Source organism: Microchirus variegatus, assembly GCF_963457635.1.
Source record: "Microchirus variegatus genome assembly, chromosome: 3".
Taxonomy (NCBI): domain Eukaryota; kingdom Metazoa; phylum Chordata; class Actinopteri; order Pleuronectiformes; family Soleidae; genus Microchirus; species Microchirus variegatus.
In genome coordinates this window covers 21,340,683-21,354,862 of record NC_139804.1, presented here as the reverse complement: position 1 = coordinate 21,354,862, position 14,180 = coordinate 21,340,683, and the positions used below count along the sequence as shown (strand labels likewise).

Sequence of the window (14,180 nt, the reverse complement as noted above, 5' to 3'; positions counted from 1 at the left end):
GTGTCCACAGTGAGCACTAATCCTACATACCACGTATTAAAGTATCACATTCCTTCTCAGACACAGACTCAGACATGCATATACATCTACTACAGTATATATTACATGACAGACCAGAAAAACTATGAAATCAGAACTTACCTTAATGTCACCTTGAGCTTTCCAGAATAAATCTCTTACATCAAGTCTTTGCCATGCCGTTTGCATGGCTATTTTTAATCTTAAAGTGTTGATGAGATTAATCCTGTTGGGCGTGGAAAGGGAGAATAGGCTGACCCCACAAATTGAGCCAGTTTATCTGAAACTGACTTTGTGCTATGTGGTTACAAAAGCTGGCAATGTACAGTTCAACAAAGATTTCACAACACAATGAGGGGGGTTCCTTTTCTGAATGGCCTGGAACAGTCAAAAACAAAAAAAACATATGGAACAAGCTGGAAAGAGGACACAATGCAGATTTATAGTAAACTTCTGTGTTTAGCCAGCCTGAAAAGCACAGGTTAGCGAGAAGTAAATTAGTCGTTCAGTCTGTGTAGCTCTCCTTCCAGTCAGCACACAGAGGTTCCCTTCAGGTAAACATGATAGTATGTAGTACTTAAGTGCTACATGGTGTATATTGTCACAGTTATTGAAAATGTACACCATAAAGACGGTCTTCTGGAGTGCAGTGCTGGTAAACAGGTGGCAAAGATGCTCCTCTCGGGAATTCAGTCCAGGAATCTCAGTAGATGTTTTCCAGAAGTGACCTCTGTTAATTATCATTACAACTGGCAATGTTTTGGATTTTCAGCAGCAGCACCATCAGCATCGAGTCCCGCCCATTCACTCACCCGCTGTCTAACACAGACGATGCTGGTGGAGAGACAGCGAGCACTTTACACCAGGCTGGAATTCAGTGGAAGGTTGGATCCAGTTCAGCATGTTCAAACAAAACTCGACAACAGAGGTCAGCCAAATATGAACAGCAATCGAATCACAACAGGATGACAAGAACAGAGTCTCACTCACCTGCAACTGTTGATTTGTCTTACAAAAATTGTTTCATGAGAATTCTGTTCTCTTGATCATAAGCACTGATACTAGTCTTACACATTATGCCACCATTGTTCTTCCTATTCTGGAATGAATTTAGTTTTTTGACCTATATTTAATTCTGTTTTTTATTGTCTCATTGGGTCCTTGTTCAATTATAGTTCCTCTGCATATATGACACTATTTGGCAGAAGCCTAATTTGAAGTCCTCAGGAAGCTAAATAATGTTATATAGAAATGCATACCACAAATTATCATTTATTTAGAAATGTATACATTCACTCTTGAGCTGGACTATGGAGATAATGTAGAGTATTTGTTTACAGGCCAGTCTTGGCCAGTATGTAAAAGTCGTAGTTCAAACTAAGTTAAAAAGTGTGTATTGTGGCCGCCATGATAAGAGCTGGTCCAGTTTATTGAAATACCAAGGAAATACCCAGCTTCCTACCTCATCTCTACATTTAAAAAAACACCTGACAATCCACACAATCATTTGATGTTATTCATTATTTATTTCAAACATGTTTGTTTTTGTATCTACAAGTGCAGTGAAGCTGCCTCCACCAAGGAGGTTATGTTTTGTGAATGTCTGTTTGTGGCCAGTTTAACACAACATATTAAGAATGTTTTTTGATGTTGTATGTTATTATGGCCCAATGGAGAAATTTCTGTATATCAGTCGTGATCTACAACCTTGTGAGATAGGGGAGTTTTGGACATTTATGTAAATAAATCTGCTAAAATGTCAGTTCCTCATAAGGAACAATGTTGCTGTGTGGGCTGGATCTGAAGCATGAAATAAACACCAGGAATGTGGTTTGAAATTATGCTTTTCAGTGCATTGGCACTGTGGTAAAGTTAGAGGTGGTTTTTCTTTGAGTGATTTTTCATGTTAAGTAAATAGAATATACATTAATTTATTCATTAAAGTACTTCTTATGGTGCTTAACTTTGTGAATGTCCTTTTCATACATATTCACATATTATTGCTTTCCAGGTTTTGTTCTGTTCTCAAACTAGTCTAAAACAGAAAATAATGTCATACATACAAACAAACTAACAAACTAAGGTAAAAGTGGAGAGAGAGGGAACTTCAACATTTCAGTCTATTTACTTTTCAATGTATTTGAATTTTCATTCAACTATTTTACACTTTTTGCAAATTCAACTTTCAAATTCCTTGTTTTTGTGGGTGATTTATTCTTCTTTGTGTGTGGAGTGTTGTGATTAAAGCAAAGATTATGAAAGAACGGTCAACCTACAGAATTTTATATTTGTGTATACATAATTAGATTACCTCAGTGGAAATTTATTTTTCCAGTATTTATATTGAAATGCTTATATAATTAATTACATGTGTATATATCTAGAGTAACCGAAATTAAACATTTTTGACTTTGCAAAAAAAACGGTTTCATATTATTTCTCTTGTTAAGGCCAAAAAAAGTACTCCTGTACACTTAAACCCCGGGCGCACAGGAAGTTGTAGCTGCCATGTTCGGCTGCTTTGTTATAGATTCCTTGTAGGTTTCCTGCAGATTTTAGTGTTGCAATGGAACCGAGCTGGAGTACGTTTTTGTTTCAGGTAAGAGACACAATATGGCACTAGTTCAACAAGCTGCATTAGCTGTTTTGAAATGGCTTAAACGGTGTTTGGTTACTATATTGTGGCACTTGGTTAAATGAATTAAATTTAGCCAAGCAAAACAAAGGTATTAGCATTAGCATATTACTGGCTAGCTCCACTGTGCGGATTGTTGTAGCACACTGCTTATAAACAGCTTTGCCAAAAGCCGAGTGTGGTTGTGGTCTACGGAGACTTACCGGTGTAGACTTGTGGGAGATGTTGAAACGCTCTTGAACGGTGCATTGTATCAAAGCATGGTGTTTGTCTCATTTCGCTCTAAAATCACCGCGGGGCTAATTTCTGTTAGCACCGCTGTTGATGCGCGCGCTAGGAAATTAGCTTGTAGCTATTGCATGTAGGGATGCTAAGCTAATTGGCTACTGGGTTCGCTAATATTGGTATTTCTATCGCCTGTAGCACAACACTCACTGTCACAATATAGGCACGTAGTTGTCGAGCTGTAGTTTATTCAGCTAGCTCGTTAAGCAAAGAAACACAGGATTTCATCAACGCTGACGTTACGCTCTTAAACGAGAAGTTGGCTAACGCTAACGCTGTATTCTTCAAAGGCTACCCAGCACGCGGACTGCAGTGATTAAACAACGCGTCAAGAATAAAAAACTTTATAGTATAACCACAAGTGTGTGAATAATGCATGCAAACAATGATGTGACTTATGATAAACACAATATCGCCTTTCGCCGACCAAGAGTTGTTTACGCGAACCAGCATGTATCATGAAAAGTTTCTGTGTGGCCTTTTGTTTTGGGGGAAAATAGCAAGTGCAGCGTGTTGTACGGGCGTTTCTGAATCTGGGGAATCGACACATATGTTTGATCAATATCAGAGTCGTATAAATCAGTGGTAATGATTGGGCCTCACGGTGGGTATGTAGTGATTTTGCAGCTGCGATTTCGTGAAAACGGGCCCATAAACAACCGTGGATATTACCTGCTTAACTTGTGTGCAGTGTTGAAAAGAAAATCAAACTTGCAGGAAATTGCCATCGCTTAAAGTTGTTTTGGTCCTGATGTACAGAAGCTGCTTGTATGACTATCGTGAATGCAAACCGTCATCTGGCTTTGAAATGTCTATCCAGGTTTAATTTTGCAAGGTCCTTGTCTAAACACAGTAGTTGATATCCACACGTTACAAAAAAGTAACGACAAGGTCTAATTTGCTCACTGTTGGTTGTGACATGGAATTAAAAGCTTGTCTTGACATTATACATCAATATCTTTAATACACCTTAGACATTTAAGTACTTTGATTTGTAGCAGATTTTACAGTGTCGCATCGCCTTACAGCAAGATGTTAAACATGTTACCTTACTAGGTGACATTATTAGTGTGGTAGTGGATGTGAATGCTCTATTGTATGTTACCTGGCATCCCAGGTAACATTTTACAAACTTGACAGAATGTCAGGTTTGCTTTGCCATGCAGTGAAAAATTACAGATGATGAAATATCTTGAAATAATTGTTGGTGGCACAACAGTGCAGTTTAAAAAAAAAAAAAGAGGATTTATGTGTTATTATTGCAGAATGTCACAAATTAATATGATGTGTTCACATATTAAAGTTTGTGCTGCAGGGCAATTTTGATAAAAAATGATTTTTTTTTACGAATCTTTTATTTTACTTTGTCTCTGTTAGCAGCCTTCTGGTTATTTCTTTGATGGTTGTTTGACTTTTTGATTAAATTAATGTTTTTAAATTGACGTCTATGGCATCGTGCATTTGTAATGAAGCAAACGCTTGTTATAGAAGAGAGTTTCTTGTTCCTCCAGTTACAGAAATACTCTTATGGTCAGTCTCGGCACGAATTGAACAGAGGTTCTGTATGTGTGAATGCAAACGCCTTTAGAAAGTGTTACAGACATTTTAGGGAGAGTCTCCTGCCAGATTCCCAGTCTGATCGTGGGATAATATCCTAGTGAGCTCAAGTGAGAATGCAGAAGTAGAAACTCTGCATAACAAGCAAGTGTCCGACTTGGATCGTCTGGATAGTCTTCTGAATGTGTTTTCAGTATGGTCACTCATCCGGCTATAGTGAACTGAAATTATTTAAAATCCCAGTTACAATATCACACAGACACAGGAGCACAGCTCATCAGTGCAGTGGATTTCCTGAAGCTTCCCTTGCCTTGATGCTGGTCATATTTATGTAGTAAAAGTTGGTGTGAAATCTGTGTTGTACCACCGCTAAAGAGATACAGCTGTTATTGGTTTCTAATTGACAGTTTGATTTAATGGTAGACATGGCCCAGAACAGCTAAAGCTAGTCTGCAGGAGGAGACTAATTATTTCAGGGTCAACTAAAAAAGAATTCATGCAGGAACACTCTAAATGAAGTTTACTTGACATAGTGAAGTACAGGCACTGATGACCCCCATTTTCACCAAGCAGTACAGTGCACTTCATCTTGTCACCTTGTGGTTTGGAACAGTAATCCCTTATCAGACTTGTGTTACATAAATACATAAATTACATCGCTATTTACGCAATTTGCAACAGCTGCGTAAATAGTGCAACTTCGTAACAGCTTGTCAAAGTGTAGCTTGCATATAAATTTCACAAAGAAGAGTAATGCGACACCGTAAACAAGAGGTAACAGTGGAGGACATCCAGCACACTACGTTGGTTTTTTCCTGGCATGTAGCAAGAAAACAAGCTTTCATTGAGAGAAGGCTGCATAGAAAAACACTGCAGTTTCTATTGAATGTGGCACCTAAGTGATGATTCTTGGTCGTCTAATCAATAAACTGCAATGTGTATAGCTCCACCCTGTAGTTTTTGGTGCCAAAAACTGGGGAGATATGGATCGGTTATTTTACCCATGTCAAAGTTCGACAATGGAAATCCAAACAGTTGTGTGGTTCTGTACCAAACTGAACCAAATCACACTGCTTGGTGGGAACAAGGTTACAGCATTTGTTTGTGTTGCTTTCAGACAATAGTTCTCTGCAGTGTGACATTGGCCTTAGTTTAATTAACAAATGAACAAGATGTTTTTGAAGAGCTGAACTGATTTCTGTTTTTGAATCCTTATTACATTTGGCATTATGATTATAAACAGAATTTCTCAAGGAGGCATGACATATTTGTATGAAATTGAATATATTTTTTTCTTATATTTTTTGTTTTAGACAAACTGATGCCATCTGATGTTTTCATAGAGACAACTGAAAAGTAGTGAATACAATAGCATCAGTGAGAGACAGCTTTGTAGACATACAATTCTATCAAAGGAGATGCTATATGGTGAATCCATATCCCGCCTTGCAGTGGGGGGGAAAAACAATAGAGAGAGTATTTTATTTGTACTGTTTCTTGTTAATTTCCACGCTCCTAACTCCTTTTCAGTGGTATTACCCACCCTTCACAGCAGATTTGTATCAAAGTCATTAGAGCAGTGTGATGGAACAGCAGGCTGCTCTGTCTTTTCTTGCTGAGAATGAGAGCACATTTGTCTATCCCAGACTTGTATACACATATGCTTGGAAAAATGCTAATTGCAGAAATGATTTTGTTTGAGTTTTGCTACAGTGTGGCAGATATTAAAGCGAGTCGACAACCTGTGACGGCCCTCAGCCCTCTCTACCATGCTAAAACACATGCTGTTGCCGCCTGCATTGAGTAGGGATCACAACCCCCCCTCCACTCGCGCGCCAATCTTCTGAGGGCCATAACGGCATCAGCGCTTGGATTTGTGTCGTCCATAAAAGAACACAGTGGGGGGAAAAGCAGCACTTGGGATCCTGGCCCACTCAGACCATATCCCCCTCCTGACTGACCGGGTTGGGATGCTTGGCTGAACCTGAAAAGCCATGGGTCAGGTCTTTAACCCTGCCCAATGGCGATTACAGAAAAGAACAAGGCTGTCTCAATCACCAGGCTCTGGGCTGACCTGTTGTTAAGTTGCTGGTTACAACGTGAATCTCTGCTTTCTCCCCAGCCAAAATATTCATATAAGCCCCCACCTTCTGTTCGTCCTGTCCCACTGGGGATCTGCCATGACCAATCGGACAATGCCTGCCAGCAGCTGCAGACTTAAGATGTCCTCCCTATGCAGTTTTTTTATAACTGCTGTTGGGTTGCATTTTGTGTGCCTGTCATTGCGTTATTAATCTGAGAAGGACAGTTTTATGGTTTTCATAAATTGTGGTATTTTATGTTTTCCTGACTCTTTTTTTATGCATTTTTTTCTGTAGAATATCTGCTAATCTGGCTTTCAACATACCATTTTTCATTGCTGTTTTTTAGTTTTTATAGTATGGTGACAGTAAACGGTCTGCTGAACTGCTCTGAATGGTTGATGCACATGATTCTGTTTCTGTTTTGTTTTTGTCATATTATTTATTAATTTGAAGGGGGCACATTGAGTTTTTAATCTGTTTGTAGAACATGTATTTTCAAGATGAGATACAGTTTTATCTGGTACACTCATACAGTAACATTGTATGTCATGCATACTTTGATCTATGATCTCCCAACAAAACCTACCATGTGAATCTCATAATATTTAGCTTTCTTTCTTTTCTAGTTTTTCTCAGAGGTTACAGCATGCTTTGATATTTTGTTACCATAGAAGAAGTTTGAGCTGTAAGCTCTTTCTTCAAAAAACATCCATCACAAATTCATCATTCACCTTCTGTCAATTTGGATTCATTGTCATAACCTAGTAAAGGTGTTTTTTGTTTTGTTTTTTTTCTTTTTCAAAGTCCACTCTGCAGGTGGTTAGCTTCATGGGTGGCTAATGTTAATTAACACCATTGCACATGGCTCTCTTTGTCATTTCAGCAGGCCAATGAGGCTCTGCATCACCAGCACCAAGTAGCCGGGAATAGCCTCTTGCCTTTGCTCAATTCTGCAACGGAGCCACCTGATCAAAAACCTGTGCTGCCAATTCCCTTGGACCAGAAACCCCCTGTCAGTGCTGCAGAACTTCTTAAAGACAATGTGGCCAGTGGGACTGGTGGAGGGGGTGGTGGGCCTCCTCTTGCCGTGGTCAAAAAGGAGCCCAAATCAAAAACACCTTTCATCTGTGGCTACTGCAACAAGGCTTTCCGAGACAGCTACCACCTGCGGCGACACGAGTCTTGCCACACTGGCATCAAGATGGTTTCGAGACCTAAGAAAATGCAAACAGCCCCTACCATGGTGCCGCTCATATCCACTGTACCACGGGAGAATAGCGGAAACGCTTCGTATATTACAACTGTAGCTGGTATCTTGACTACAGCCACCACGTCAACATCCACAGGTACTAGCATCATGACTCCAATGCAACACCAACACCAACAGCAGCAGAGCTTCCCTAAGAAGCCTTCCAAGCCAGTGAAAAAGAATCATGGCTGCGACATGTGTGGTAAAGCCTTCAGAGATGTATATCACCTCAACCGCCATAAGCTGTCGCACTCTGATGAGAAGCCATTTGAGTGTCCCATCTGTCAGCAGAGGTTTAAGAGGAAGGACCGCATGACATACCATGTACGCTCCCATGATGGTGGAGTTCACAAACCTTACATCTGTTCTGTCTGTGGGAAAGGCTTCTCCAGGTATTATAACATTCTAAAAGTTCTGATTGCTCATGCCAACACAATTAGCATTTGTTGTTTTCCCCCACTCACTTTGATATCTGATGTATTTAATCAAAGCAAGGGATTCATCATTTTATTAATTGCTTATTGTAATTGTTGTGGTCAGACATCACAGTCACCTGTAAAATTGCGTTGTAGTTTGTGATTAGAAACTTAACTGATCAAAAAACTATTGAAACAAAATTGCTACTTAAGGATGTTTTGTCTGTATCTTTGCAGACCTGATCACCTAAGCTGTCATGTCAAGCACGTCCACTCATCTGAAAGGCCATTCAAGTGCCAAGTAACGGTAAGAGTCTTGATTCTTGTCTGTTCTCTGAAACATTGCTGTCATTGTGTTATTATTGCTACTCAGAGCAATATTGTGAACTACAGAGGTCAGGAAATTTGAGATAAGCACCCAGAAGCTAAAGCTTGGACACTGTGGTTCCTGTTGATGCAGATCTTTGATACATTACTATATGTATTATCCATCCTAAACAATTCTCACTTCCTGCTCTTTATGTTAATTCACACACTGTATGTCATTTCTTTTCACAAAATGATGTTTTTAACCACTCTGACTATACGGATTCAACAGGATCCATCACGTTTTGATTAGTGATATATTGGGGCAGTGGCTACAAATAAATCAACGTGTGGTCCTTAGGACGTGTAATGCTTCCTATCTAATTTTCATGAAAACAAATGTGGCCATGCGTCCTAGAACTCTTGTATGTAAAGTTGTCCACCTTTTGATCGGATCACCAGGTCTGAATGCTGTGTTATTTTCCTACAAGTTCACAATACCTTGTCTTTATTAGGCCTGTACCTCTGCTTTCGCTACCAAAGACCGTCTGCGCTCCCACATGATCAGACATGAAGGCAAAGTGACCTGCAGCATCTGTGGTAAAATGCTAAGCGCTGCCTACATCACAAGTCACCTCAAGACACATGGCCAGGCTAACTTCAGCAACCCATGTAACAATAAAGGTAGGGCATATGTCTCTGTTTACTTCTTTGCTTTTTCAACTTGACTTACTCAAATCTCCACAATATCCTAAAGGTTGTGATTCAGACAGCTGGTGACGTTCTGTGCCAGAAGAGTGACACTGATGCAGGGTACAATAGTTACAATACAGGAAAGGGATGGCAATTGCTTAGAAACAGTCACACTTTGACATGAACACTGAGTCATAAACTGACTTGGTGGGTGAGGGTGGTTGATGATTTTTGGTTCCTTAAGCTCAATTTATACTTCTGCGTAAAGTGCTCTGCGTAGGTTACGCAGAGACTCTGCATCGACGTAGAGCCTGTCGAAGAGCCTCTGCGTAGTCTCCGACTGCACGAAATATTTTTTAAGTGTCTGTCACTCCGTCAAGGGACAACGGAGACGGCAAGAGCTGCGATTGGTCCTCAGGACAGGCTGAGCTAAGCTGCTCTGTGCCGGCTCACAGTGAGCACCGAGCGTCCACAGACGCCGGGCTGATCCCCGCCGATAACGCTGCTGCCAAACTATAAATATGTCATATCTTAACACACACAGCACATGTTTAGACTCTAAATGGCCAATTTCTCGCCTCAAATGATCTTAAAACTGCGTTCCGTGACACAGAAAAGTGAAAAACGGCAACTGTTTCAACAACAACAGTCTTTCTCTCTCGGACACCATTGCTCACTGTAGCCAGAAGCACAACAACCTTGTGCAGCGACCCCTACTGATTGGGCGGGAAATTGCAGCGCGTGTCCGTCCACGACGCAGAAGTATAAAGGCTCGAGGCATCTCCGTGGTGACGCAGTCGGATAACGCATACGCAGTCGGAGAAGTATAATGTGGCCTTTAGTTGGGACAGACCTGCACAAGTCACTAGCCTAACAGACCCAGCATGCAAAGACACACAACCATTCACACTTGCATGCTACTGTGGGAGAAAGCTGGAGTACCTGGACAAAACCCCCTCAAACAACAGGGGATATGTGCAAACTCCACACAGCAAAGCACTGGTTGAACCAATATTTTAACAGAGAACTTTGCTGTGAGGCTCCGGTACTAACAACCACTCCACCATGCTGCCCTTTTTTGGACGTCAGAAACATGGGGACATTTTCAAATGTGCTTATTGGCAGACCTATACAGTTCTCTGTGCAAAGGTAATGATTTACAATAAAAGCCAGAGGTTGAAGCTCTCAAATGATTTTCTTTTAAATGTACTGCCTTTCTGATCCAGTGCCAGAGAGTGCAAGGTTTTAGTTTATATTTCCCAGAAAAACCTCAGATTCAATGTTTCTTAACAATGTGTCTTATGACATAATTAGTTAATGGACAGTGGAAGTGAACTACAGACTAATAATAGCCATGCTTATCCATAAAAATGTTAAGGACATGATGATTTTTCCAGTTTTTTCCCCTGTCACTAAGTGGTGGGTGAAAATTTTGTTTTTTAAACTCAGCATTGCTGGATTAAATTTATTTGAACAAGGATGAACAAATTGTATTTTTTCTATTTAATTTTTAATTTAAGATTTGTGCTTTATATTTAAGACTCAAGTCAAGAGTATGCAAGTCTTCAAACTCTTAAGTTGTAGTAAGATCACGTCATGTATACAACATGTGACTGACTATAGTTTTTAGTCCTGCCCCAAGTTGAAAGTATGTTAGTCATTGAGTGGGACGTGTATCAAACCTACCTATCTGACCTTTAAAAAAAAAAAAACGTTTTCTTCAACTTGGTGTTGAAATTTACTTAGTGTACAGCTCCTATTGATGGGGACATCTCAATGGGCTGGCAGCTCATCTAAAATCTAAAATTACAAAGTGTTTGAAAATTTGCTGTGACCATTAATTCAACAATACTGACTATTCTTCTCATGTGTTTGACTGCCCATGTTCACTATAAATGCATATGGTCTGAACAAATAATGGCTCCTAATAACAGTTCAGTATGAATTGCACACTTGTAGATATAACACATTTCACCTCAACTGTGTGAAATGTTTTTTTGTTTAAAGCTGCCTTCGTAATTACCTACACACCGTACCACTGCCCCTCTCCTCCCCAATTTCAATAGGCATGTATCCTGTCACACTGCCGATAGAATCCACTGAATCTTTTCATGGGTGCCTCTTGGTGTTCTCCATCATACTTAGACCATTAACAGCTATCCCACTTCACTATTTAGAAGTTGCACACTGCTGCTTTTACATTTGTTTTTCTGCTCACAGTTAAACTTTTCCAACAATATTGATTGTTTTACACATTTTAATTGTTTCAGGTGTGTTGCACAGAGACTTCACAGCTGATGTGTTTGAGACAGAGAGGACAACAAAAGTGTCATAATGTTGCACATCATATGACAACTTAAGTCAGGATTTCTCGCTGCTGCGTTGGTTTTAACATTACGTTTTTGTTAGTAAATTGCCAATCTTGTGTAAGTGCAGCGCTTAACCACCTATGTTGTCATGAGCAGACATGTACAAGATGTCATGAGTGATTGATCGTTTTGGTGGCTACTTGCTCCGTCTGGTATGGCAGCATTTTAAAGACATAAATGCAAACTCTCCATTTAGAGAGAAACAAGAGTGTCCTTTTAAAAACAGTAGTCCTGACAGCTAGCTTCTCCTTCATTTTAGAGACAATCATCCTTTCAAACTGAAACAATTGGCTTCTAATCAGAAAGTGTTTGAATATGTGTTTGTTATTGGGGCTTTGGCTGTCCAAGAAGAGAAACATTTTCTGTTTTTCGGACCCCAGCAAAACACCCCTCCCCACCCACACTCCTTAAACCTGACCATGCCAACTGTTAAAGGTGATTCCCACATGACCGCACTGCTGCCCTGTGCTCTTGTAACCCCATATGTGTCTGTATTTCTGAATAGGCATAAGTGACTGGCAGTGGAACCACTCAGGGCCACGAAAAGGTAATCCAGTAGTTAGTCACCAGAAACCACTTAACACTCTGCAAAACACAAGTGGCCAGTTTTTCTTCACATTTACCATGTCACTCAACCACAGAAGAATTTTTCTTCTCTGAGGACTGGTGTAGTCAAGATACAGATTAGCGATATTTTGTTAAAGTAAGGTTAAAAGTTCATGAAGCAGGATCAGTAGATCATTTAAATGAACCACAAACTGGACCATATCACAGTCTAGATGCACACTACCTGACCTTCCATCAGAGGCCATATTGATTCACAGTAATTTCTCTTTACTTTAACCTGATTGATAGCCAAACATGTTTGATTTGTCAGAAATGAGACCCAGCTCTAAGCCGACAGGCCCTGGCTTTGGCTGAGATGGTCAAAAGTGTGAAACCAGCCTTTGGCCTACACACAGAGACTAAAATATCCTTCATAATGTGTTACAATGTCAAATGAAATTTTGACAAATGAAATGTCAAATGAAATTTTGAATTAAACCGACAGTTAGCTGGTTAGTCTATTGATCCTGCTTTTTGAATTTACCCCTCAGGTGAGTTGACAGTAGGAGAGATTTTAAATAACTCCTTCCAAGTCCTAATTGACAACTCTCACAAAGGTAGGTTTCTTCAATATTACCACAGTTGACATAATATATTAATGGTGAATTGTGTTTTTCAGTGACCCAGCTAAACAGCCAAGAAATTGAGAGAGCTTTTGGCTGTCCTTCTTTTGGAGGGGTGCATAGTGCATATCAGCAATTTTAGCAAGACCCAAATTTACTCTCTTTTTTTCTCCCCCCCCTCCCTCCCTCCCTCCCTCCCTCCCTCCCTCCCTCCCTTTTTTTTTAACCATAGATGCCAACAACGTGCACAACTCGGCTACCACAACACCAGTCACCCACTCGGCAGCCATCACTTCATCTATGAACCGTGGTAACAATGCCAGCAACCCCATCACCATCGCTGCTCAAATGAACATCGCCACCAGCACGGTCAACATCACGTCGCCAGTCAACCTGCAGCACCCCGTCACCATTACCGGCCCCGTGAACCTGACCTCAGTCAACATCCCGACAACAGCACACATGAATATCGCTCATCCGGTTGCTATCACCACTCCCATGCCCATGAATATCACTGGGCCGCTCAACATCGCCATGAGGCCCATGGATAGCATGCCTTTTCTATCCCAAGTTCTGCCTTCTTCCCCTCCTTGGTAGAGCTGGTTTAGCCCATGTAGCAGCAGATAATGTCTCAACTGCCTAATAATGAGCCTGTCAAGAAGCGTTGAATTTCAAAAGGCAACAACCAATGTAATGCAACCTCATGGTTGGTAACATAATCATTACTCGTAGGAGTCATTGGGTGTAATTTGTACCTGTTTTTAGTTGTTTGCTATCGGGTGATCCAAGTAAGAAATTTGGGTCACGTTATGAGGGGTTTTGTCTGCAGTTTTTTTCCCTCTGCTCTTTTTAAAATAAAGACCACCGCAGTTAGTAGATTTTTAAAAAAAGCTTGGAAGTGGTCAAGTTCAGTACTACTAACTCCAGAGTGACTCCACAAACTTGGATTGACTGAATCTATGGCCTGTGCACTAAATGAATTCACAGAGTATCTGATATAAATTCTTCCACGTCAATAGGGAAATCGGTTCTCTGAAAATGACAATTTTTGTACCAAAGATTTTCTTAGTGTTTGCCACTAAATGACATATTTTGAACAATAAACAAGAAAACCTTTGCACATTTAGACCGTCAAGGAACCAAAAGTTTTGTTGAGATGAAATGTGTGTTGCACTCGTCCCTAATTTATCTCCACCGTTTTACAGTAAAAGCCAACATGGTAAAATGTTGCATCTTAATCATTACACATTATGTATAGTATTGCAGGATTTTTAAATATGTAAGTTTATGATAAACCACATGCATTAATGTCAGTTTATCTTGAACAGGGTTTATTACACTTTAAAAACCAAGAGTATTGTTTTTCCACCTTGACGTGGGTTTAATTATTAGGCAGTTC

At 40.2% G+C, this 14,180-nt stretch overlaps 1 protein-coding gene across 1 annotated transcript; it reads left to right on the top strand.

Moving 5' to 3' along the window:
- Nucleotides 1–2,584: 2,584 nt before the first annotated feature.
- On the top strand, nt 2,585–13,378 carry LOC310924291 (vascular endothelial zinc finger 1-like; the record flags this gene model as incomplete). The annotated part of the gene is made up of 7 exons (XM_083885982.1): nt 2,585–2,617; nt 7,463–8,220; nt 8,482–8,551; nt 9,066–9,234; nt 12,118–12,159; nt 12,710–12,775; nt 13,014–13,378. 7 exons carry the CDS (start codon nt 2,585–2,587, stop codon nt 13,376–13,378), a joined length of 1,503 nt encoding a protein of 500 aa, XP_083742108.1.
- Between the last annotated feature and the right edge of the window lie 802 nt (nt 13,379–14,180).